We start from the raw sequence: 26956 nt of genomic DNA on the forward strand, positions 1-26956 counted from the left end.
CCCTCCGACAGTGAGACATTCCCTCAGCACTGACCCTCCGACAGTGCGGCGCTCACTCAGCACTGGCCCTCCGACAGTGCCCTGTCCCTCAGCACTGACTCTCTGACAGTGTGCACTCCCTCAGCACTGACCCTCCGACAGTGTCCGCTCCCTCAGCACTGACCCTCGGACAGGGTGACATTCCCTCAGCACTGACCCCCCGACAGCGCGGCGCTCCCTCAGCACTGACCCTCCGACAGTGCCCACTCCCTCAGCCCTGACCCTCCGAGAGTGCAGCGCTCCCTCAGCACTGACCCTCCGACAGTGTGGCGCTCGCTCAGCACTGACCCTCCGACATTGCCCACTCCCTCAGCACTGACCCTCCGACAGTGTGGCGCTCCCCTCAGTACTGAACCACTGACAGTGCCCACACCCTCAGCACTAACCCTAAACAGTGCCGCGCTCCCTCAGCACTGACCGTCCGACAGTGCCGCGCTCCCCCAGTACTGACCCACTGACAGTGCGCACTCCCTCAGCACTGACCCTCCGACAGTGCTGCGCTCCCCCAGTACTGACCCTCCAACAGTGCCGCGCTTCCTCAGCACTGACCCTCCGACGGTGCGGTGCTCTCTCAGTACTGACCGTCCGACAGTGTGGCGCTCCCTCAGCACTGACCCTCTGACAGTGCCCACTCCCTCAGCACTGACCCTCCGACAGTGCGGCGCTCCCTCAGCACTGACCCTCTGACTGTGCAGCGCTCCCTCAGCCCTGACCCTCCGACAGTGCCCACTCCCTCAGCACTGACCCACTGACAGTGCCCACTCCCTCAGCACTGACCCACTGACAGTGCCCACTCCCTCTGCACTGACCCTCCGACAGTGCCCACTCCCTCAGCACTGACCCTCCAACAGTGAGATATTCTCTCAGCACAGACCCTCCAACAGTGCCCACTCCCTCAGTACTGACCCTCCAACAGTGCCCACTCCCTCAGCACTGACCCTCCAACAGTGCAACGCTCCCTCGGCACTGACCCTCCGACGGTACGCTGCTCCATCTGGTTTAAGGAACTCACCTCCTTCCTTTGGCAGAGCATTGTTGTCTCAAGGAGACGAGGGCTCAAGCCAACATTCCTCTAAGAATGGACAATGAATGCCAGTCATGCCCTCAATCTCAGAATGAAGGAAACAATTGGACACAAACACTCGAAAGTGTTTCCTTGTCAAATGTTCGGTGAGCAGTTACAAGCCCTGTCTGAATTGACATTTGGGAAGAATGCTGGGCCAAAATTGAGGTTAATTTTCCTCAGCTCGAGCTTTCCAGGCCTGAAATATCCAGAGTTATTGGAGAAAAGAGGGAGTGAGTTTGTAGACATGCTTGCTGAGCCAGTGTGTATGATTGCAGATGTTTCATCACGCTGCTCGGTAACATCATCATCATCGCTGTTCTGTCCCACTTGTTATTTATATGCCTCAGTTTGTCGGGATGTTTGGTAACGCTTCTGGTTCTGTTTCTCAGTGGCTTGTACACAGGGTCTAATTCAATGTGTTTGTTGATGGGGTTCTAGTTGGAATACTGGGCCTCCAGGAATTCCCTGGCATGTCTCTGTTTGACTTGTGCAATTATGGATGTGTTGTCCCAGTCGAATTCATGAACCTCTTTGTCCATGTGTACGAGACAAGTGAGAATTGGTCTCTTGGTGGTTCGTTGGTGTTGGTGTATCCATATTGTCAGTCTTCTTCCAGTCTGGTCTACGTAATGTTTCTCACAGTCCTTGTATGGTATTTTGTATATACTGGTTTTGCTGTTTCTGAGTATGGGATCCTTTATGTTCGTCATTAGCTATTGTAGGGTGGTTGTTGATTTGTGGGCTCCCTGATAACTAGGGGTCTGAGTAGTCTTGTGGTTTTTTCTGAAATGTCTCTGATGTACGGTAGGGTGATTAATGAGTCTGGTCGTGTTGTGTCTTCCTGTTGTGGTCTGTCTCGGAGGTAATGGTAGATTGTACTTTCTGGGTATCCATTTCTTCTGAAGACTCCATATCGGTGCTCCTGTTCTTCTCAGCGTAGCTCCGGGTCGCTGCAGTGTGTTGTGGCTCATTTAAATAGAGTCCTGATGTAGCTCTGTTTGTGGGTGTTGGGATGGTTGCTGGTGTAATTGAGCATCTGGTCAGCATGGATGGTCTTTCTATGTATGCTAGTCTGGATCTCCCCATTGTTTTTGCGTTCTACCATTATGTTCAGGCAGGGTGGTTTGCTGTTGCTCTCTTCTTCTTCAGTGAATTTTATCCCAGTGAGGATGTTGTTTATGCGTTGGTGGGTTTCTTCTAGTTTCTTCTCAACTGCTCAGGCCCCTATGCATCAGGGTAACCCACAAACCAATATCCATCCTACAACAGCTCCTGACGAACGCGAAGGATCCCATACCCAGAGCCCACAAAACCACTTTTATACCCACCATGATTGAATGAATTTGAGTGAGAATGAGTATGAGAGACAGGGAGTGAGTGTGAGTTTGTGTGTGCGAGAGTGAGTGAGTATGAGTGTTAATGAGTGACCACGAAAGAGGGTGTGAGTGTTTGTCTAAGTTTGAGTCAGAGTGAGAGACAGTGAGTGAGAATAACAGAGTGTGAGTGAAGTGTTTGTGTGCCTGTCGGTCGGTGTGTGTGTGTGTGTGAGTGGGGATCTGTGTGTGAGCGTGCGTGTGTGTGCGCGTGCGTGTGTATGTGTGTGAGAGTGGGGATCTGTGTGTGAGAGTGGGGGTGTGTGTGTGAGAGTGTGTGTGTGTGTGGGGGTGGGGGTGTGTGTGGGGGTGGGTGTGTGAGTGTGTGTGAGCATGTGTGTGTGTGTGTGTGTGTGAGAGAGAGAGAGAGAGAGTGTGTGTGAGCGTGTGTGTGTGAGCACGTGTGTGTGAGAGCGCGCACGTGTGTGTGTGAGCGTGTGTGTGTGTGAGAGAGATAGAGAGCGCGCTCGCATGCTGCATGAGTGAGAGTCTGTCTGAACACTGGCTAAATGACAATGAAATGTGCTTTTTTTGTGGGTAATGTAAGGGATTCTGTGATTGCATTAACAATCCAACAGTTCGGCATTCAAAACCAACTGTGGACATTTGGAAGTTCATTGTCAGGTTTAAAAATTGCTTTTCAGTAAAAGTGAACATGAAACAGTCGGATTATTGTGAGTTCCTGAATGTCACCGAATTCAGGAAGCTTGCTGTTAATACCCTTTCTAGTTGCGTGCATGTAACTCCAGGCTCAGGGTTGAATCCTAACTGCCCATGCAGTCATCAAACAAACTTCTGAGTTCTTGGCTTAAGTAATAATTACCAGGCTGTGGCAGAAGTGAAACAAATTTCAAAGAGTATCGACTGAAATATGTTAAGACAATCTTTTATTATACGAAAGCCTTCTTTTGCAATAAAGATAATTAATTCATGTAAAAGTATTTGTTGCCTTCAAACTGTTCCTAAATACAATCAAAGTAACATTATACAGAAATGATGCTAAAATTGCTTAAACACATTGAAAAGTTAAAACGAAATGTATTTTACCAGCAGATCACACAGTGATAAACTGCCGCACATTCTTTGAAAGAAATCCAATCACTGGTATCTATATCACTGAATCTAAGGTACAAAACTTAAAACAACTTGCATTTACAGAGCAACTTTAATGTAATAAACCTCACAAAGCACTTCACAGGAATTTAATTAAATAAAAATCTGGTACTAGGTCTGCGTTATGAAATATTTCAACATGATAGAGGTTACTTTGAAGGAGCAGCAACATAAAGGAGTAAGTGTGAGGTGGGGTGGGTTAGGGAGTGTAAGACACCACTAAGTCCAGGGATTAAAATCCTGTATGTTCAAGAGGCTAGAAACAGGGGAGCGACAGAGATGTCCGCAGGTTTGAGAGCAGGAGTTTACAGGGATTAGGAGAGTTGAGGTCATTGAAGGATTTGAGAACAGGGTGACAGTTTTAATATGGGAACATTCTAATGATGCAAAGATTCTCAACATTTTGATGGTGTCCTGGTCATTACAGTTCTCGGAAGATTTTTGGTTTTTCAAAATCCCTGGTTTCCAAGTCTTATTCATTTGACTGTGACTCCTGGTTAAATCTGATTGTGAATTAGGGGTGGCTCAATGCTGAGAGTCATGGCTGGGAAATGGGAAGCAGGAATCAGTGCTGGCACAAAGAATTTTCCGGGGCTCTGGAATGTTGGGAGTTTGGGGCCGATGGGGATGGGAGTGTTTTGTGGTAGCCTCTTGGAGAGGATGCAGGAGGCTAACTGACCAAGAAGCCAGTGGAAAATGCTGCGAAGGTGAGGAAAGGGAGAGTTTGAGGTAGAGTGCTCAGGCGCATGAGGAAGTGCCTGAGATACAGGAAAACTAGTGCTGGCTTAGAATTTGTGAATTATGCCACATCTGAAGAGATGTTGCAACAGGATATTGAAAGGTGTTGTCCCTCCTCAATATTCAGACCTGTGACCTTGATGTGATGATTATCGCTTGAAGTACTAACTGCCCAATAAGTTCAAAACCTAAAAGCAGAGGAAAATAACAGGAGCAACATTTTAAAGGGGAAAGATGAACATTCAAAGCCCATTTTTAATTTGTAGGTGGCAGGGACCGCAGATGCTGGAGAATCTGAGGTAACGAGGTGTGGAGCTGGATGAACACAGCAGGCCCAGCAGCATCAGAGGAGCAGGAGCTTTCTGGGGAGGGTCTAGGCCCGAATGGTCAGCCTTCCTGCTCCTCTGATGCTGCTTGGCCTGCTGTGTTCATCCAGCTCCACACCTTGCTATCGCCCATTCTTAATTAAAACCAAAAGAACTGCAGATGCTGTAAATCAGGAACAGAAACAAAGTTGCTGGAAAAGCTCAGCAGGTCTGGCAGCATCTGTGAAGGAGAAAACAAAGTTAACGTTTCGGGTCCGATGACCCTTCCTCAGGACTGACAGATGCTGCCAGACTTGCTGAGTTTCCTAGGAACTTTGTTTGTGTCCCATTTTTAATTTTCTGTTTTTCAAATCCTACAGAATTCAACATATTTACACGACAGAATCTACATCACATTCATAGCTTCAATTTATATAGACAATAATGTGGGGAAAAGATTCAAACAACCACAATAAGTATTCTTTTAACAGCAGTTTCATTCCTTGGTCCTGAAAGTGACACTCACTGGGGTACACCAGGGTCCCACACACACTGACTCTCACTGGGGTACAGTCCCACACACACTGACTCTCACTGGGGTACAGTCCCACACACACTAACTCTCACTGGGGTACAGTACCACACACACACACACACACACACATACACACACACACTGACTCTCACTGGGGTACAGTACCACACACACACACACACACACACACACACACACACACAGAGACTCTCACTGGGGTACAGTACCACACACACACACACACTCTGACTCTCACTGGGGTACAGTCCCACACACACACACTGACTCTCACTGGGGTACAGTCCCACACACACACACACTGACTCTCACTGGGGTACAGTCCCACACACACACACACTGACTCTCACTGGGGTACAGTCCCACACACACACACACTGACTCTCACTGGGGTACAGTCCCACACACACACACTGACTCTCACTGGGGTACAGTCCCACACACACACACTGACTCTCACTGGGGTACAGTCCCACACACACACACACACTGACTCTCACTGGGGTACAGTACCACACACACACACACACTGACTCTCACTGGGGTACAGTCCCACACACACACACACTGACTCTCACTGGGGTACAGTCCCACACACACACACTGACTCTCACTGGGGTACAGTCCCACACACACTGACTCTCACTGGGGTACAGTCCCACACACACACACTGACTCTCACTGGGGTACAGTCCCACACACACACACTGACTCTCACTGGGGTACAGTCCCACACACACACACACACTGACTCTCACTGGGGTACAGTACCACACACACACACACACTGACTCTCACTGGGGTACAGTCCCACACACACACACACTGACTCTCACTGGGGTACAGTCCCACACACACTGACTCTCACTGGGGTACAGTCCCACACACACACACACAGACTCTCACTGGGGTACAGTCCCAGACAAACACTGATTTTCACTGGGGTACAGTCCCACACACACACACTGACTCTCACTGGGGTACAGTCTCACACACACTGACTCTCACTGGGGTACACCAGGGTCCCAAGACCGGAACTCGGAGATGAGGACACATTATTCCACCAATTGGATGGTGGTTACCCTTTGGGGATGGGTTTCAGGAATGTTTGTTTTTGGTGGAGCAAGAGCTGAATTTTGGAAAGCACAGTGTTTGTCAACACAGTGAGAATGAGTATGACTGTCACTCAGAATCAGGGAGTTTATGTCACTATAGCAGTTCACAAGTCCTGCTGTCAAACATTGTGGCCATTCTGCTGATGAGGCAGGGTGAGGGGTCAGGCTGGTGAGGCAGGGTGAGGGGTCAGGCTGGTGAGGTGAATGAATCAGGAAATTGAAGAATTGTTCAGGATTGCAGCCACCGGTTTGAAACTGAGAATGAGTGACTGGTCAGTACCTGTGGCAGTGTTTTCTGGACAGCCCATCGAAGAGATTAATGTCCTTGTCACAGAGACGGCTGCGCTCAGGCTCTCTCTAGGGCCATCTCGCTGATACATTAACATTTGTGAAAATCTCTCTTTATTTTGGAATGTCCAGGTCTGGTTTTGCATTACTCTGCAGGCGAGTTTCTCCAGGAGACACTGTCAGTGGGTTTAGACAGTGAGGGTTTCATGGGGAGAAGGTGGTCGTGCTGTCTGTGTCAGTGGCGAAAGAGCCACGTTTACTGGTCAGAGTGGCCTTGAAGTTGGTGTATTTAATCAGCTTCTCGGTGCTCATGCAACCCATCTCCTTCATCAGTTTCAACAGGTCATTGCGGAACTTCACTCCGATGAAGGCATAGAGGAACGGATTGAGGCAACATCTGACATAAGCCAGGCTCTTTGTCACATCGATGGCTATGTTCATTCGCTTGCTCACGTCGCATTTGGTGACTGTCGCATTAACATCATTGATTGTGTCTATCAGCATCACACTGTTGTAGGGTAATTGAAACAACAGGAAGACCAGAACCACAGCAAAGATCACTTTGATGGCTTTGTTCTTTTCAAAGTTCCTGGCTAACAGTAAGGTCTTAATAATGACACAATAGCAGAACAGCATGACTATAAAAGGGATAAAGAACCCCACGGCCAACTGTGTGCCAGCTGTGAGGACAATCGTGCTGTTATCCAGGTTCATTTTGCACAGCAGACCATTCTCACTCTGCTTCTGGTCACTGTAGAGCAGCTCAGGCATGGACAAAAGAAATGAGAATAGCCAAACACAAACTGAGACGATCTTACTGTAGTACACAGCCTTGGAGCGGTGCCGATGAGCTGAAGCAGCTCGGACAATAGAGAAGTACCTGTCAATACTGATACACATGAGCAGCAGCATGCCACTGAAGAAGCTGATACGGTACAGCACATAGACAGCTTTACACATCACTTGGCCAAAGATCCACTGCTTGACCACACTGACAGCCCAAAAAGGTAAGGTGAAGAGAAACAGCAGATCAGCCAGGGCAAGGTTCAGGAGGTACACGTCAGTCATTGTCCTTAAGCGCTTGAAATAAATGTAGGTGACGACAACCAGCCCATTGCCCAGGAGGCCGAGCACAGTGATGACAGTGTAGATAGCTGGAAGAAAGGATTGGCGGAAAGACCGAACATCAGACTTCTGGCACCACTGCACAAAACCATCGTAATCCACAGATTCCAGGTCAACAGTCGAGTCATAGTCATCATAAACAGTATTCATCAGCGTAGTCGACGGCAGTGGGAGCTCGGTGGAGCAGATACCAAGCTGTAACAGAGAACACAACCCATTCAGGAAGATGGGAGCCACTGTCATCAAACCACGCATAGCAGGAATATCAGCCAGACACTGACAGAGACAATGACAGACACAGACTTCACCAGGATCAACAAATCATCGGTGGGAGTATGTCACTCTGTAACCCGGTGAGAGTCAGTGTGTGTGTGCGGGACTGTTCCCCAGTGAGAGTCAGTGTGTGTGTGGGACCGTACCCCAGTGAGAGTCAGTGTGTGTGTGGGACCGTACCCCAGTGAGAGTCAGTGTGTGTGGGACTGTACCCCAGTGAGAGTCAGTGTGTTTGTAACTCCATACCCCTGTGAGGGTCAGTGTGTGTGAGACTGTGCCCCAATGAGAGACTGTGTGTGTTGAGCTGTATCCCAGGAAGAGTTAGGGTGTGAGAGACCCCACACCCCAGTGAGAGTCAGTGTGTGTGAGACCCCGTACCGCAGTGAGAGCCAGTGTGTGTGTGTGGGACTGTACCCCAGTGACAGTCAGTATGTGTGGCACTGTACCCCAGTGAGAGTCAGCGTGTGTGAGAACCCGTACCGCAGTGAGAGCCAGTGTGTGTATGTGGGACTGTACCCCAGTGACAGTCAGTGTGTGTGGCACTGTACCCCAGTGAGAGTCAGTGTCTGTGGGACCCTGTACTCCAGTGAGAGTCAGTGTGTGTGCGACTGTAGCCCAGTGAGAGTCAGTGTGTGTGTGGGACTGTAGCCCAGTGAGAGTCAGTGTGTGGGAGACCCCACACCCCAGTGAGAGTCAGTGTGTGTGTGGCACAGTACCCCAGTGAGAGTCAGTGCGTGTGGCACTGTACCCCAGTGAGAGTCAGTGTCTGTGGGACCCTGTACTCCAGTGAGAGTCAGTGTGTGTGGGACTGTAGCCCAGTGAGAGTCAGTGTGTGTGTGGGACTGTAGCCCAGTGAGAGTCAGTGTGTGGGAGACCCCATACCCCAGTGAGAGTCAGTTTGTATGAACGTCTGGGTCCATGTGGCAGTGGGGACGACATATGTTGGAGGGAGTAGAAGGAAAATGGTGGCAAAAGAAGAATTGTATCTTCTGTTCTTTTTAAACATGGACACCTTGGAGTTAATTATTCAGCCTGTCACTTTCTCTCACCCTCATTTATCCATCTTTATTGTTCACAGGTGTCATTGGCTCAGACTCTCTGAAAATTTCTCTGGGTCTTGAATCTCACCACATCCTGCTTCTTGCTACTGTGTGCATCACAAGGACTGACTTCAATGTGCCTGAAAGTTTACAAGTTCAACTTTGACTGTTCCAGCTTCAGCATGAGTGTGGAAACAATCAGTGTTTAAGATTTACTGATCACAAACATCTCCAGAACTGAATTCTTGTTTCAATTTTTAATCCCTCCTAAACACCACAGCCCACTCCTTTCTCTGCCTCAGATTCCCAACCAGTGAACAGGGCTCAGATGACAGTTCCTCTAAGCAATGGCAGTGGATTCTTAATCTTTCAGGGAAAGTACTTCCCATATCCTCTACTCACTCTCGCTGTTAACATGTCCAACGTTAAACACTTTGTTTGCACTCCCCAACATTCCAAGAGCACTCTGTTGAAACTGAATCTCACATTGCTCATTCTCCCCCTCTTTAAATACCCCAGCTCAGAGTAAAGCTTCCTCTACACTGTCCCTTATTCAACACTCCCAAGGCAGGGAAAGCAAGGGGTTAGATACAGAGTAAAGTTCCCTTTGGTTACGCTGCAAACCCACAAACTAGGATCAGCGAACTATCTTTTGTTTGACTCTATTTCAGCATTGAAAGAAATTTGTCGCCTACCTGGGACATCATGCCCACACAGAGGAGTGTTTGAAGAACAGAACCTATAGCGAGACAGAGAAAAAGAGATGTTGGTTAATGCAAAATCTTCAGCACTGTTCAGATACTGAATCAGTCCATGTTCAAATGCAACAAAATCTGGTAATATCCAGGCTTGGGCTGACAAGTGGCAAGTAACAATCAAGCCACATAAATACCAGGCTGTGACCATCAAAAATAAGAGATAATCTATCCACTGTCCCTGACATTCAATGGTGTTACCATCACTGAATCCCTGCTATCAACAGCCTGGGGGTTACCATTGACCAGAAACTCAACTGGACTCACCACATGAACACAGTGGCTACAAGAGCAGGTCAGAAGCTGGGAATACTGCAGCGAGTAACTTACCCCCTGACTCCCTAAAGCCTGGTCTACAAGGCACAAGGCAGCAGTGCGATGGAATACTCCCCACTGCCCTGGATGGGTGCAAACCCCAGCAACACTCAAGATGTTTGACACCATCCAAGACAAAGCAACCGCTTGATTAGCACCACATCCACAAACATCCCACTCCCTCCACCACCAATGCTTAGTACCAACACTGTGTTCCATCTACAAGGTGCACTGCAGAAATTCACCAAAAATCCACAGACAGCACCTTCCAAACCCACGACCACTTCCATCGAGAAGGGGAGGGGCAGCAGATACATGGGAACACCACCCCCTGCAATTTCCCCTCTGAGCCACTCACCCTCCTGGTTTGGAAATATATCGCCATTCCTTCACTGTCACTGGGTCAAAATCCTGGAATTTCCTCCCTAATGGCATTGTAGGTCAACACACAACAGGTAGACTGCACCGGATCAAGAAGGCAGCTCACCCCCACCTTTTCAAGGGGCAACTAGGGACGGGCAAGAAATGCTGGCCAGCCAGCGAAGCCCACATCCCACAAATGAATACTAAAATAAATTGGATTGCCATTAGTGGTCAGACACATTCTTCATCTTTTATTTGTCTCCCATCTCAAATACTATCTGCCCAGTTACCCAGGAATAACCCAACTAATAAGTTCAACTGGAATTTACTTTGGCCCAAAAACAGTGTTTAGTGCATTTTGAACATGGTGAGAAGCTGGTCACACACATGTTAAGTTTTATGTTCATGTGTGTGTAGGATACCAACACCTAACCCTATCGCAGGTTTTAAGATGATTAAAGAATGCGATAAGGTTGTTAGAAATGATTGACTTTGGTGGTGATGGTGGGAGGGGATGGGGGTCCTAACCAGGGAGTAAGGCCATAAAATTTCATTCAGTGGGGGATTGGGGGTCGGGTGTGGGGGCTGCCATCCTAAGGAAGCACAAATGGGGTGGAAATGTGGCCCCTTGAGGAGAAATTGAGGATGAATTGAACATGTTCAAATGGAAGCTGTTGTTGGGCAGCAGGAAATATTTAGCATTACACAAGGGGGAAAATCCCAGCCTGGCTCGGCTCTCTGTCCTCAGCACCAGGCCTCTCATCGCTTTTACGGCCATATGATCAAATGCAAAGATTTCAAATATTCCTTCGGTTGCTGCACAAGTGAATCAAAGCCTTGAAGGGAAATGTGCAGCGAGTATCTGTGCAGACACAGGTGCTGTTCACCACATCCTATTCAGCTGCTTTATCTGATCCAGAGCCGATAAATGCAGATATTGCTGCTGCACTGCAGGGTTCACAGGCCAGTCTGAAACAGTGTCAAGCAATCACCTTGGAGAGATCTGATAGCGCCCTTCATATACAAAAGTGAGATTACTAGGAGAGGAGGTGTCTAAGAGTTGTTAGACAATGCTCACGTTTCTCTCCGTGAATTAGTGCTGATTTTGATCTGATGGTTGATCTTTTACAAACTAAATTGTTTGAGTGAGTACAAATGAGCCATTTTCTTGTAATGCCTTGGGGACAAGGCTTGGAGCAGATTCACTTCCTCTTCTCAAGGCAGGTCACCGGTTTGATTAGGGCTTTTTTTGATAGAAAGACGTGCGTAGCTTCAGCCCTGCCAACGCGCTGAACTGCCAAACAAGTACTTCTGAAATGTAGTGTCAGCTCTCTGTGCTCACAGTAAAATCCCAAAGACACCAATATGATGGTGGCCAGATGGGTTGCCTTTTTATTAGCTGTTACTTTAGAATGTGGAGGAGGAGTGCAAGGAGAATCTGTTTCCACCTCCACTACGGTTGGTAACCAGGCAACACTAAATCTGAAGTGATTGATAAAAGACTAGGGGTCACATGAGGCGGAAGTTGGCCTCAGGTCAGGATATCTCATTGGCCAGGTGAAAAGTGGATCCCACACCATGGAAACCCTTTTATCAGCAGCAGAACGTGTATTTATCTGTTGCTAGGCTGGGGGTATTGCTGGCCAGTATTTATTACCCATTATTAACTGTGTCAAACATAAGTGAGGGTTAACGTCTTACTGTGTATTGGAATCCCACGAAGACCAGATCGGGTAAGGCTGGCAGATTTCCTTCCCTAAAGGGCATTAGTGAACCAGGTGGGTTTTTTAAAACAACAGTTTACAATGATTGTATCAGAGATAATGGGAACTGCAGATGCTGGAGAATCCAAGATAATAAAGTGTGGAGCTGGATGAACACAGCAGGCCCAGCAGCATCTTCATCGGTCTAGGCCCGAAACGTCAGCTTTTGTGCTCCTGAGATGCTGCTGGGCCTGCTGTGTTCATCCAGCTCCACACTTTGGGCACTTTTGGGCCTGCTTTCCTTTCCCTCTATTCTAGACACTAACTGAATTCAATTTCACCAACTGGCCAAGCAGCATCTCAGGAGCACAAAAGCTGACGTTTCGGGCCTAGACCCTTCATCAGAGAGGGGGATGGGGGGAGGGAACTGGAATAAATAGGGAGAGAGGGGGAGGCGGACCGAAGATGGAGAGCAAAGAAGATAGATGGAGAGGGTGTAGGTGGGGAGGTAGGGAGGGGATAGGTCAGTCCAGGGAAGACGGACAGGTCAAGGAGGTGGGATGAGGTTAGTAGGTAGCTGGGGGTGCGGCTGGGGGTGGGAGGAAGGGATGGGTGAGAGGAAGAACCGGTTAGGGAGGCAGAGACAGGTTGGACTGGTTTTGGGATGCAGTGGGTGGGGGGGAAGAGCTGGGCTGGTTGTGGGGTGCAGTGGGGGGAGGGGATGAACTGGGCTGGTTTAGGGATGCAGTGGGGGAAGGGGAGATTTTGAAACTGGTGAAGTCCACATTGATACCATATGGCTGCAGGGTTCCCAGGCGGAATATGAGTTGCTGTTCCTGCAACCTTCGGGTGGCATCATTGTGGCAGTGCAGGAGGCCCATGATGGACATGTCATCAAGAGAATGGGAGGGGGAGTGGAAATGGTTTGCGACTGGGAGGTGCAGTTGTTTGTTGCGAACTGAGCGCTCAGTTCGCAACAAACAACTGCACCTCCCAGTCGCAAACCATTTCCACTCCCCCTCCCATTCTCTTGATGACATGTCCATCATGGGCCTCCTGCACTGCCACAATGATGCCACCCGAAGGTTGCAGGAACAGCAACTCATATTCCGCCTGGGAACCCTGCAGCCATATGGTATCAATGTGGACTTCACCAGTTTCAAAATCTCCCCTTCCCCCACTGCATCCCTAAACCAGCCCAGTTCATCCCCTCCCCCCACTGCACCACACAACCAGCCCAGCTCTTCCCCCCCACCCACTGCATCCCAAAACCAGTCCAACCTGTCTCTGCCTCCCTAACCGGTTCTTCCTCTCACCCATCCCTTCCTCCCACCCCCAGCCGCACCCCCAGCTACCTACTAACCTCATCCCACCTCCTTGACCTGTCCGTCTTCCCTGGACTGACCTATCCCCTCCCTACCTCCCCACCTACACCCTCTCCACCTATCTTCTTTGCTCTCCATCTTCGGTCCGCCTCCCCCTCTCTCCCTATTTATTCCAGTTCCCTCCCCCCATCCCCCTCTCTGATGAAGGGTCTAGGCCCGAAACGTCAGCTTTTGTGCTCCTGAGATGCTGCTTGGCCTGCTGTGTTCATCCAGCCTCACATTTTATTATCTTGGAATCTCCAGCATCTGCAGTTCCCATTATCTCTCAATTTCACCAACTGCTGGGTCCCCACAGCGTTAGCCTGGGCCTCTGGGCAGTGACATTACCACAACGCCATTAGGCAGGAATCTACCTCTGAGTATCTGGCCCAATCACAACGCTGAGAGCTCAGAGAAACACCACGGAAATCCTTCACAGCCTCCCCCCACATCACCCCAAAACCCACTGGGAGGCTCTCCACACAGCAAGGAGCTGGGGCACCATCAGTTACATCCCTCAGCAACTGCAAAATGCCCACTGATTGCCCATTTAATTAGAAACATGTCCTTCCATCTTTGGACAAAATCCTGCTGAGCTACAGTCACTGTGGGAGCATCCAGGAACCATGTAGTTCCTTCTGACATCTCCTGCCACGAATTTTCCGACTTTCCCAGCTCACGGCCAAGTTGCAGATTTTGTAAAACTCAGCCTGCTACCTCGTGCAGCGAGTCGCTGTGATCGGGTTCCTGCCTGATCACAGAATCAGTCACTGTATTCTAAAGAGGGTTGGATTGATATTTGAAATAAATGTTTGCAGAGCTATCGCAACAGAGCAGAGTGAGCTGATTGGACAGCGCTTTTGAGAGTCGGCACAAATAGAGTGGACCGAGCAGTCACTGTCAGTACTGCATTTATCACTTATTTCAAAACTTCAGACCCAGGCAATTTGGGTTTCTGAGTGTCATTCTGAGAAAGCCTGAAACAAATCACAGTTGTGTTATTAGATTCGGTCGAACAGTTTTGTGTGATTATTTTTACCAGAGCCATCTTATGTTCACTGGGGCCAAGTTACTGTGGAGCAGTCAGCAAAAGGCAGAGTGCTGGAAAATGGGTGTTTGGTAACTGGGAGCAAACTGCTACAGGTAACTAAAACTGATGATGATCTAAATTCTACCTAAATTCCCAGTTTCCCTGACCTGTTTCAGTGAAGGTTTGACCTAGAGGCAGGGACAGTCCCTCTCCTTCTGAGAAATTACTACTACGTAAAACATCAGAAAATAAGACTGAATCATTCATCATTCACTGATAAACAAGTCCCTTGTTGCTTTATCAGATAAAATGAGATGGAATTGCAGCTTAGAGAGAAGGGAATTAACCAGGAGAGGTTAAAGTTAGGAATCCACAGCCAGGTGCAAGAAATCACTGAGGAAACCTCTGAGTGAGTGAGACAAGCATAGAAAGAACAAGCACATTTTCATTGATATAGCACCTTTTACATCTCAAGGTTGTCTCAAAATGCCTCACAATCAATGAAGTAATTCTGATGTGTTGATAGATAATTTACACAGAGCAAGCTCCCGCCAATAGCAACTAAATCAACCATTTAATACATTATTCAATGCTGATGGTTGAGGGGTAACTATTGGACCTGGGACAGGGGCTGTGTGCTTGATCTTTGTGCCTTTTGGCCTTTTGCATCCACTCAAGGTGCCAGTGACAGTCCCAGTTTAAAAGCTCACCTGTCACTGACAGTGTTGCACCCCATTAGCACTGCACTGCCTTACCTTGGTCTTCTCTGAGGGAGCTGGGAATGTAACTCACTGACAGACTCTGTGAAATTTAACCAGACAATGAAGTCCTCCTGAAATCTGCTCAGATTCCTTTCATCGGCTTCCTTCTGTTCTCCACCATATGGAATGTACCTGGAATTATCTCAGATAATCCTGCAGAGCATGAGTCCCAATAGTGAGTAGCAGCTGGAGCATCACAGCTGAGTCTAATGCGGTCAAATGACCAGCACAAGTCACGAGATTGGTATCAGACCCAACGATCCCATTATCATTCTCCTTGCCTTGTCCTCGGGTCACTGTGAGATCAATTACAAGGTGATAGCTGTGAATGATACAGTGACAACCAATGTAAATGGCAGCAGCAGTAGAGAGAGGCGACAGGTAGCTTTGGGAATGCAACAAGAGCATGCATTTAAAATTAGAAAAATGTTGGAAGATTAAACCTCCTTTGCAATAAAGGATGGGGGCAGGTTCTGAAACTGAGAGGCTCATGAGCCATAGGCAGACGGTTTGTACGACACTGTTAATAACAAAACCAAGAGACCTCTTATTGAACTTAGCACGCATCTGATAGTTTAAACCTCTGAGATGCTGGTGATTTCATCAGAAATGTAACTTTGAAACTCAAAACTCCAGTCACAAATTCTGTAACTGCTTGCTTCCAGAATGACACAAATCTGGGCGGCAGTGTGAAATGTGAGGAGGATGTTATGAGAATACAGGGTGACCTGGACAGGCTAGGTGAGTGGACGGATGCATGGCAGATGCAGTTTAATGTGGATAAATGGGAGGTTATCGACTTTGGTGGCAAGAACAGGAAGGTAAATTACTATCTCAATGGAGTCAAGTTAGGTAAAGAGGAAGCACAACGAGATCTAGGTGTTCTTGTATATCAGTCAATGAAAGCAAGCATGCAGGTACAGCAGGTAGTGAAGAAAGCTAATAGCATGCTGGCCTTCATCACAAGAGGAATTGAGTATAGGAGAAAATAGGTCCTTTTGCAGCTATACAGGGCCCTGGTGAGACCACACCTGGAGTATCGTGTGCAGTTTTGGTCTCCAAGATTGAGGAAGGACATTCTTGCTATTGAGGGAGTGCAGCGTAGGTTCACGAGGTCAATTCCCAGAATGGCAGGACTATCGTATGTTGAAAGGTTGGAGCGACTGGGCTTGTATACACTTGAGTTTAGAAGGATGAGAGGGGATCTGATTGAGGCATATAAGATTATTAAGGGATTGGGCACTCTGTAGGCAGGAAGCATGTTTCCGCTGATGGCTGAGTCCAGAACCAGAGGACACAGCTTAAAAATACTGCAGACCCAACATTGACATGTTGCTAAGTCAATAGACAATATAGACAATAGACAATAGGTGCAGAAGTAGGCCATTCGGACCTTTGAGCCAGCACCACCATTCATTATGATCATTGCTGATCATCCACAATTAGTATCCTGTTCTGCCTTATCCCCATAACCCTTCATTCCACTATCTTTAAGAGCTCTATCTATCTCTTTCTTAAAAGTATCCAGAGAGTTGGACTCCACTGTCTTCTGGGGCAGAGCATTCCATATATCCACCACTCTGGGTGAAGAAGTTTCTCCTCAACTCTGTTCTAAATGGCCTACCCCTTATTTTTAAATTGTGTCCTTTGGTTCTGGACTCACCCCTCAGCGGAAACATGCTTCCTGCCTCCACAGTGTCTAATCCCTTAATAATCTTATACGCCTCAATCAGATCCCCTCTCATCCTTCTAAACTCAAGAGTATACAAGCCCAGTCGCTCCAATCTTTCAACATATGATAGTCCCGCCATTCTGGGAATTGACCTTGTGAACCTACGCTGCACTCCCTCAATAGCAAGAATGTCCTTCCTCAAATTTGGAGACCAAACTGCACACAATACTCCAGGTGTGGTCTCACCAGGGCCCTGTATAGCTGCAAAAGGACCTATTTTCTCCTATACTCAATTCCTCTTGTGATGAAGGCCAGCATGCTATTAGCTTTCTTCACTGCCTGCTGTACCTGCATGCTTGCTTTCATTGACTGATATACAAGAACACCTAGATCTCGTTGTGCTTCCCCTTTACCTAACTTGACTCCATTTAGATAGTAATTTGCCTTCCTGTTCTTGCCACCAAAGTGGATAACCTCCCATTTATCCACATTAAACTGCATCTGCCATGCATCCGTCCACTCACCTAGCCTGTCCAAGTCACCCTGTATTCTAATAACATCCTCCTCACATTTCACACTGCCATCCAACTTTGTGTCATCAGCAAATTTGCTAATATTACTTCTAATGCCTTTGTCTATATCATTAATATATATCGTAAACAGCTGTGGTCCCAGCACCGAACCTTGTGGTACCCCACTGGTCACTGCCTGCCATTCCAAAACGGACCCGTTTATCACTACTATTTGCTTCCTGTCAGCCAGCCAATTTTCAATCCAACTCAGTATTTTGCCCCCAATACCATGTGCCCTAATTTTGTTCACCAATCTCCTATGCGGGACTTTATCAAAGGCTTTCTGAAAGTCCAGGTACACTACATGCACTGGCTTTCCCTTATCTATCTTCATAGATACATCCTCAAAAAATTCCAGAAGATTAGCCAAGTACGATTTCCCCTTCGTAAATCCATGCTGACTCTGACCTATTCTGTTACTGCTATCCAATATAAGGGGCAGGCCATTTAGAACAGAATTGAGGAAAAACTTCTTCACCCAGAGAGTGGTGGATATACGGAATGCTCTGCCCCAGAAGGCAGTGGAGGCCAACTCTCTGGATACTTTCAAGAAAGAGATAGATAGAGCTCTTAAAGATAGTGGAATCAAGGGTTATGGGGATAAGGCAGGGACAGAATACTGAGTGTGGATGATCAGCCATGATCATAATGAATGGTGGTGCTGGCTCGAAGGGCCAAATGGCCTACTCCAGCATCTATTGTCTATTGTCTATATTGTCTATTGACTTAGCAACATGTCAATGTTGGGTCTGCAGTATTTCCCAGTTTGTCATTCTGAATCCTTGACCACAGCTGTCCTTGGTTTTTATTTGGGATTCAGGAACACAGGAATTTAGGAACAGGAGCAGGCTTGAGGAGCAGGCTATTCAGCCCCTCAAGCCTGCTCCATTATTCAATATGGTCACGGCTGATCTGGTTGTGGTCACAGCTCCACCTTTCTGATAGCCCCTCCTCCCATGATCTGAAAGTCCTGTCTATCAAAATTCTCTCTAAATCATCCTTCAGAACATTGAATAAGCCAGCCTTGGCTGCTATCTGGTGAAGAGAATTCTGCAGATCATCAACCATTGGAAAGAAAAACAATTCTTCATCTCCATTTTAAAAGGAAGACCCCTAATTAAACTGCCTGTCCTAGTTCCACCTTCTCACACCAGAAGAACCGTCCTCTCAGTGCCCACCACACCCAGTCTCCTCAGCATCTTACACACTTCAATAAAAGCGCTTCTCATTCTTCCTAACTCCAACGGGCTTAGACTCAACCTGTTCAACCATTCTTCACAAAATAATTCCTTCACTTTAGGAATGAGTTGCGTGAAGTTTTTAAAATAGCTTCTGAAACAAATAATCAGAGATAATGGGAACTGCAGATGCTGGAGAATCCGAGATAACAAAGTGTGGAGCTGGATGAACACAGCAGGCCAAGCAGCATCTTAGGAGCACAAAAGCTGACTTTTTGGGCCTAGACCCTGAAACATAATATTCATTTCCAAATAAGGAGTCCAAACTGTACACAATATTCCAGATGTGGTCTCACCAGTGCCCTCTTCAAATGTAGCAAAACGTACCTCCCTACATATTCCTTTCCCCTTGTAATAGATTCCATTTGCCTTCCAAATAACATGCTGTACCTGATCCTAACCTTTTGTGATTCATGTGCCAGATGCACCCAGATCCTTCTGCACCTCAGAGTTCTATAATCTCTCTCTATTGAAGTAATGCATTGCTGTTCTATTCTTCCTGTCAAAATAAGCAAGTTCACATCTTCCCAAATGCCAACTTTTGCCCATTGACTTCTCCGATCTGTATGCATTTGTAGACTCTTTGCCTGTTCTTGACAATTTGCTCCCCTACATTGTCCTGGTGTGATCAGTAACTGTACAAACCTCACATTAACCCCCACCATCCAGGCTGTGATCTAATTATAAAGAGCTGAGGTCCCATTACAGATCTCTGTGGGACTCCACTGGTTACAACTCGCCAACCTGAAAAAGGCCCATTTATCCATATTCCCTGCTTCCAGTTAGTGAGCCAATCCTTTGTCTATTCTAATATGGTCCCTACCCTGTGATTTCTTAGTTACAGATAAATGCAACATGGAAACAGGCCCTTCAGCCCTAACTGGTCCATGCTGACCATGGTGCCCACTCAGTGAGTTCCAATTGCCTACATTTGGTCTATATCCCTCTAAACTCTTCCCATCCATGTACCTATCCAAGTGCTTTTAAAATGTTACTACTGTACCTGCCTCAACTACTTACGCTGGCAGCTTGCTCCATATACGCACCACTCTCTGCATGACGAAGGTGCTTCTCAGGTCCTTCCTAAATCTATCCCCTCCCACCTTAAACCTGGTTTTCCATTCCCCAAACCTGGGGAAAAGCCTATATGCATTCATCCTACCTATGCCCCTTGTGATTTTATACACCTCAATAAGGTCACTCCTCATTCTGCTACGTTTAAAGAAAGAAAGTCCTATTCTGGCCAAACTCTCCCTATAACTCAGGCCTACTAGTCCTGACAACATCCTTGTAAGTCTTCTTTGCACACTTCCCAGTTTAACCATGTCTTTCCTATAACAGGGTGAGCAAAACTGTACACAATACTCCGAGTGCGACCTCACCAGCAACTTATATAACTGTAACATAACATCCCAACTCCTGTACTGAATGCCTCGACTGATGAAGGCAAGCATGCTGAATGCCTTCTTCACTACCCTGTCCATCTGTTACGCTGCTTTTAACAAACTGTATACTTGTACTCCTCAGCCCCTCTGTTCTACAACACTCCTCAGGACTTTACCATTTACTGTACAAGTCCAAAGTGCAACACCTCACACTTATCTGTATTGAATTGCATTTGCCAATCCTCTGCCCACTTCCCCATTTGATCAAGATCCCACTGTAATTTTTGATAAGCTTACTCACAATCAACGATACCTCCTAATGTTGGTTTGTGTAGTAACCTTTGATGCGACTTGTGTAAATTCAGGCACATTCCCAACTTATCCATGACTTCCAAATGAAATATTGGATGTTGCTGTAGGATTGGGAGAATGCAGAAAGTTGTAGCTGAAGGAAGAACATCAGCACATTATGGTTTGTGAAAGAATCAGATTGAGAATCTCTGCCAAAATTCCAGGTTCAGTAGTAAGTAAGTGTGATTAAGTAAGTGTGACACATGCACTGGAAAAGAAAGGGAGAGAGAAAATGATTGCAATTGAGAAGTAAAAGAGGCGAAAGAAAGGGATAGCGACGAAGCAACAAGAGCTGGAGTCACAGAATATGAGGAGGGGGATAGAGAGATATAAAAAATGAGAGTAAAGTGATGAAACGGCCAAACAGGAGAAAAGACACAAAAACAGTAAACCTAAAGGATGATAAAAATAGAAAATAGATTCAGTGTATAGAAACAGAATGAGAATGAGTCAGTGAGTATGAAAATCAGACATTGAGGTTGAAACAGTAAATGTAAGTGAGATAGAGAAATAGAAAATGAGAACAAGATATAGCAGAGTGTGAGTGGGGCAGAGGTTGAAAGAGTTAACATTGAGACATAGGACATGGTGACAAAGAGACCGTTGTCCACAGACAGGAATGAAGATTGAGTAAGAGAGTGATAAAGAAGTAGGGACTGAGAGAAAACCTGAAATGAACTTGTGAAGAGACAAATGGAATGAAAAATACAAACTGATGTGACAGAAAAAAAGGAGAGCAAGCGACAGAGTAAGAAGGAGAGAGAGAGCTAGAGAGGGAGAGTTCAGACAAAGAGAAAACAATATAAAGGGACACACAGATGGTGGGAAGTGGAAAGGTGAGCTATGGAGTAATTAGCTACAAAATGGAGATAAAGCAGAAAGCACAAGGTGGAGAGAAACAGATTGAGAAAGCAGAAAAAAGTGGTAGTGCAGGGAGAGGAGGAATGGGCAGGCGAAAGGAGGAGTGGGGAAGGGAAAGGGGGAATGGGGAAGAGAAAGGAGGAATGGGGAAGGGAGAGGAGGAATGGGGAAGAGAATGGGGAATAGGGAAGGGAGAGCAGGAATGGGGAAGGGAGAGGAGGAATGGGGAAGGGAAAGGGGGAATGGGGAAGAGGAAGGAGGAATGGGGAAGGGAGAGGAGGAATGGGGAAGGAAGAGAAGGAATGTGGAAGGGAAAAGGGGAATGGGAAAGGGAGAGGAGAGTATGGTGGGGGGGAATGGGGAAGGCAGAGGGGAAAAGGGGAAGGGAGAAGGGGGGTGGGGAGGAGGAGTGGGAATGGGGGAGAAGGGGAAATGGGGAAGCGAGAGGGGATATTGGGCCATGGGAGGTGGGATGTGGAAGGGGGAGGGGGAATGGGGAAGGAAGGGGGAGAATGGGGAGGGGAGGGGTAAGAGAGGAAGTTTGGTTGGTGATAGTCCTTGCCAGTGAGCTCACTCATGTCATAAATTTGTGAATAATGTCCATGTTAGTAATGACCTGTCCCATTGAGGAACGAGAGGAAGGGGGCCTTTGTTGTGTTTCTGATGCTAATGAACATTCTGATCCAAGTGCCCCATTCCACAGTGGTTTCTGATCCTCATGTATGAATAATGCATCTCTCTGGCTCCACATGGGGTACATAAAACCTCAATCCTGCGGTGCTGGGATCCTACAGTGCATGTTAGAGGAGGAGAGCGGGCAGACAGAGGGCTCGAGGCATTATCACAGCAGCCGATGCTGAGTGTAGAATTCAGTATGGGCGCAGTACAGGGGATAGTGAGGCTGGAGGTTTCAGAGATAGTTAATGAGTTAGGTGAGGGAACTAAATGTAATATCTAAACATTTGCAGATGATGCAAAACTGGGTGGGGAAGGGGTTAGCTGTGAGGAGGCAGTAGAGATGTCACAGTGTGATTTAGCTGATTGAGTGGGCAATACATAGCAGATGTTGTATAATGTGGATAAATGTGAGATTATTCAATTTGGTAGCTAATATAGGAAGGCAGATTATTACCTGAAATTCTAAATGGAGAAAGGGGAATGTTCAATGAGAACTCAGTATCCTCCTGCACCAGTCACTAAAAGTAAGTGCGCAGCTGCAATAAGGAAGGCAAACTGTATTTTGGGCTTCATAGTGAGATTGGAGGAACAAGGATGGAATGCTGCAATTATACAGGGACTTGTAGAGGCCACACCTGGAATACTGTGAGCAGGTTTCATCTCCTTACCTGAGGACGGATCTTGCTGTGGAGGGAGTTCAACAAAGATTTACCGAATTGGTTCCTGCGATGGCAGGACTGAAGTACGAGGAGAGATTGAGTTGGTTAGGATTGTATTCATGGGGATTTAGAAGAATAAGGGGGGTTGTCATTGAAACCTATAAAATTCTAACAGGACTAGACAGGTTGGATGCAGGAGGGATGTTCCTGATTATGGGGGAGTCCAGAACTGGAGGTCATAGTTTAAGGATAAGGGGAGAACCTTTTAGGACTGAGATGAGGAGGAATTTCTTCGCCCAGAGAGTGGGGATCCTCTGGAATTCACTACCACAGAAAGTGGTTGAGGTCAAAATATTGAATATTTTCGAAATAGCTCTGGTGGCTAAAGGGACCAAGGGAGCTGGGGAGGGATTAGGGTATGTTGGATATTAGGGCAGGATCAGCCATGGCCATATTGAGTGGCAGAACAGGCTCGAGGGGTCAAATAGCCGAGACCTGCTCTCATCTTCTATGTTTCTACATCAGGGAGTAAATAGACCATGGAGAGAAAGGAAAACGAGGGTGAGAACGCTAACATTGAAGGCTGACCAGCAGGGGCTCAATGGAGGCAATTAGCCATTCAGGGAGAGGGACTTGATGTGAGTTGGGTAAAGTTTTAAATGGCCTGTGAGATTATTCTATTGGGACATGGTCAGCTGGGTTTAGGGGTGACAATTGCATGGATGAAGGTTTCAGCAACAGAAAAGCTGAGGTAGGGCCAAGGGTAGGGGCAAGAGTGAGCTTGGGAGATGTTGCGGAGGGGGAGTATGGGGTCTTGATGAAGTATGTGGGTATATGAGGTCCAAAACCGAGCTCAAGTCCAGAGAAAATGCTGAGGACGTCAATGCCCTGGTTCCGCCTTGGACAGCGACCAAGGAGGCAAATGACTCAAAGATGAAGGAATGGATTCTTATGCAGAAAACCAAGGCAAGAATTTACTTATTCTGATCGTCAATTGAAGAAGGATCCAGGAATGTCATCTCCTTTGCTCAGTATTTTAACATTCCTTCCTGGGGAACCAGTGAAGAGCTACCTTCATTTTAATATTCAGTGTAGATGAGTTGTCTCTTCAACACAGCAACTACCAAACAAGGATTCAGTTCACAAACATCATGCTGAGATTTTAGTTATTGGCCTTTTACATTTCCTTCCACACTCTCCAGTCACCTCCTTGGAACTGAGGTTGTGTTGTTCGGAAATCTGGGGGTGGCTGACTGAGGGCAGGGGTTTGGGGTCAGTGTTTGATCAGGAGGCAGGACATTACAGTTATGGGTGACTAGGTTAGCGGGGTGGGGTCAAGGATGACTGGGATCAGGAGTGATAGGGGCAAGGGGTGCATGGGAGCAAGGGGGCAACATTTTTGTCTGTTTCAAATGATGCCGTCAACTATTCATGGCACACTTCTAAGAGAGAAAAAAAATTAAAAGATGAAAGAACTCTACAGGCCTATAAAAGACTTTAGCCGGAATACGCATAAATTGACCTCTGTACATACTTAAGTTTTCACTGAACATAAAATAATGTATGACGCCTCAGCACGTAGGAGGATGGTTGCTGTTGTTGGAGGTCAGTCATCTTAACTTCAGGACATCTCTGCAGGAGCTCCTCAGGGTAGTGTCCTAGGCCCAACCATCTTCAGCTGCTTCATCATGGCCTTCCCTTTTGTACTGAGTTTGAAGTGAGATGTTTGTTATGGATTGAACACTGGTCAGCACTGTTTGCAACTCCCCAGATACTGCAGCAGCAGTCTGTGCCAATATGCAATGGTGCAGGCTTGGACTGATAAGAACAAATAATGTTCATGGCACACAAGTGCCAGGCAATGCCCATCTCTAACAAGAGAGAATCTAGCAATCTCCTCATGAAAGTGAATGGCAATGCCATCACAGAATCTCCATCATCAACATCCTGGGGTTACCATTGACTGGGAATTAAACTGGCCTAACCATAAAAACACAGTCGCATCAGGAGGAGGTCAGAAACTGAGATATGGATTTCTGTTACTGAGGCAGGCCAGGCTTGTTGAAAGGTCCTCATTATACCTAATGGCAGCTGATAACCCAACCACCCTGATGCTCCTCATACCTATATGTTATGGGGGTTACAGCCAAAACAACAACCGGGCCAGTGAGGATCTTATTGAATGGTGGAGAAGACTCAAAGGGGAAAATGCCTGGTCCTACTTCTATGTTCCTATATGTTCAATGTTACCTTTGTAGACACTAATTCCCGAAAGGCAGATCTCATGACCCATATGAAGATGAAAAATATACTGCTAATGCACACACACTTTATTGTGAAAAAGACTCCCATTTATATAACCCATTCAAAACTATTACCTTTCTTCAAATGGTTAGTTTTTTTTAATCTAATTCTATCCAAAAGCAATATTACATAATTATTTAATTTCCTCTTTAAGATATTGATAAAATTGTGAACTCAGAAATCCCTACTGAGAGAATTGAATGTTTTGAAACTCAACCAAACATTCATAATGACTTAAGAACAGTCCTTTTTTGGATGAAGTGTTATTTTTCTCACTTACAGCAGATGGCCTGTCAACTAAAGAAGCTTAGGAGGTTTTTTTTAAACCTTCACTGAGAGCTTAAGAACAATCTGGTTTCAAGGTTAAAGAGCTGGGCATTTATGAAACTTCAATTGCGCATTTTACCCTTCACATGCAATGATGTCTATTCCATCAATTTGTGATACCCTCAGTCCCACATTGAATGCCTTAAAATAGAGAAAGTATGAATGCAGCCATTCCCATTCGTGCAAAATGGGATCCGTCAGAATTAGGAGCTGAATCTCTGCATTCCAGTCACACCTGCCATTTCCTAGGTTTGCTGAGTCTTCCCGATTCCACAGAAAATCCAATCCAGAGATACTGTGTTGAATAACTCACTCCTTGATTTGCCAAAGCCTGTCCACCATCTACAAGGCACAAGTCAGGAGTGGGATGGATTACTCCCCACCTGCCTTAATGGGTGCAGCTCCAACAACACTCAACAAGCTTGAAATCATCCAGCGTGAAGCAGCTCCCACGTGATTAGCACCACATCCACAAACATCCACTCCCTCCACCACCGATGCTCAGTGACAGCAGTGTGTACTATCGACAAGATGCACTGCAGAAATTCACCAAAGATCCTCAGACAGCACCTTCCAAACCCACAACCACTTCCATCTAGAAGGATGAGAGCAGCAGATATATGGGAACACCAGCCCCCACAAGTTCCCCTCCAAGTCACTCACCATCCTGACTTGGAAATATATCGCCGTTCCTTCACTGTCACTGGGTCAAAATCCTGGAATTCCCTCCTGAATGGTACTGTGGGTCTATCTACAGCACATGGGCTGCAGCGGTTCCAGAAGGCAGCTCACCCCCACCTTCTCAAGGGGGCAATTAGGGACAGACAATAAATGATGCCCATGTCCGATGAATGGATATTAAACGAAACATTTCGAGGGAGCAATGTTTGTAATTAAGAACTGATCTCCTGTTGGTGTAAACACTGAACGTTAAGAATACATTTCATATTCAGCTGAATGTCACACTTGGACCCTATTTTGTTTAAGACTTGTTATCATTATTTGTTAAATGATAATAAAAGTCACACCTCTGCATGAAGTTCATTATCTCCCTGTTAATAATTCCTCTAACTAGCTGGACAAGGACATTTTCAGTGTAAACACATAACGCTGTAACTGAAACCTCCCACAAATGGTAGTAATCTAATAATCACTAAACCATATCAAAACCATCTACTCCATAGCTTGTACTGCTACTGTCTGCACATTGTGCTCAAAGATATTTTTACACTTTTGTAAATCGGGTTGTTCATCCAGAAATGTGAGAAACCAGTTAACAATCAGAGGAACAAGTCAGAGTGCACTTACCTACAGATGCAGTCATGATAGTTTCAGTAAAAGCTGCAGAGCAAATTCTCTTTAGACACCTGCTACACACAAAGGCAGGAAGAGTTCAGTTTCTTTAAAAAATGATTCCAGTGAAATCCTTTGACTTCTAGAACCTTAGGAACCTTGATTTTCCTTTCTCCCTCTGGCTAAATCTCTCTCACTTTTTAAATCACTAACTTTTTGTGATTTTCTTAAACTCTGAAATTCTGCTTCTGCAACTAGTCTGGCTTGCTTGTGTGCTCTGTCACACTACTTGAGTGA

General features: G+C 46.6%; 1 protein-coding gene across 1 annotated transcript; it reads right to left on the bottom strand.

The window, feature by feature from the left end:
• Nucleotides 1-4785: 4785 nt before the first annotated feature.
• ccr7 (chemokine (C-C motif) receptor 7) lies at nt 4786-26956 on the bottom strand. The gene is made up of 3 exons (XM_048560745.2): nt 26675-26956; nt 9724-9767; nt 4786-7910 (listed from the first exon to the last, which is right to left on the bottom strand). Exons 1-3 carry the CDS (start codon nt 26688-26690, stop codon nt 6795-6797), a joined length of 1176 nt encoding a protein of 391 aa, XP_048416702.1. The 5' UTR covers nt 26691-26956; the 3' UTR covers nt 4786-6794.

This window comes from Stegostoma tigrinum, chromosome 31, assembly GCF_030684315.1.
Source record: "Stegostoma tigrinum isolate sSteTig4 chromosome 31, sSteTig4.hap1, whole genome shotgun sequence".
Classification (NCBI taxonomy): domain Eukaryota; kingdom Metazoa; phylum Chordata; class Chondrichthyes; order Orectolobiformes; family Stegostomatidae; genus Stegostoma; species Stegostoma tigrinum.

Bases quoted from the DNA above. Each gene is read 5' to 3' on its own strand.
- ccr7 (XM_048560745.2), bottom strand. The intron at 7,911-9,723 runs GTAGGCGACAAA...TCTCTGTTACAG, and splicing joins GTGTGGGCATGATGTCCCAG to CTTGGTATCTGCTCCACCGA.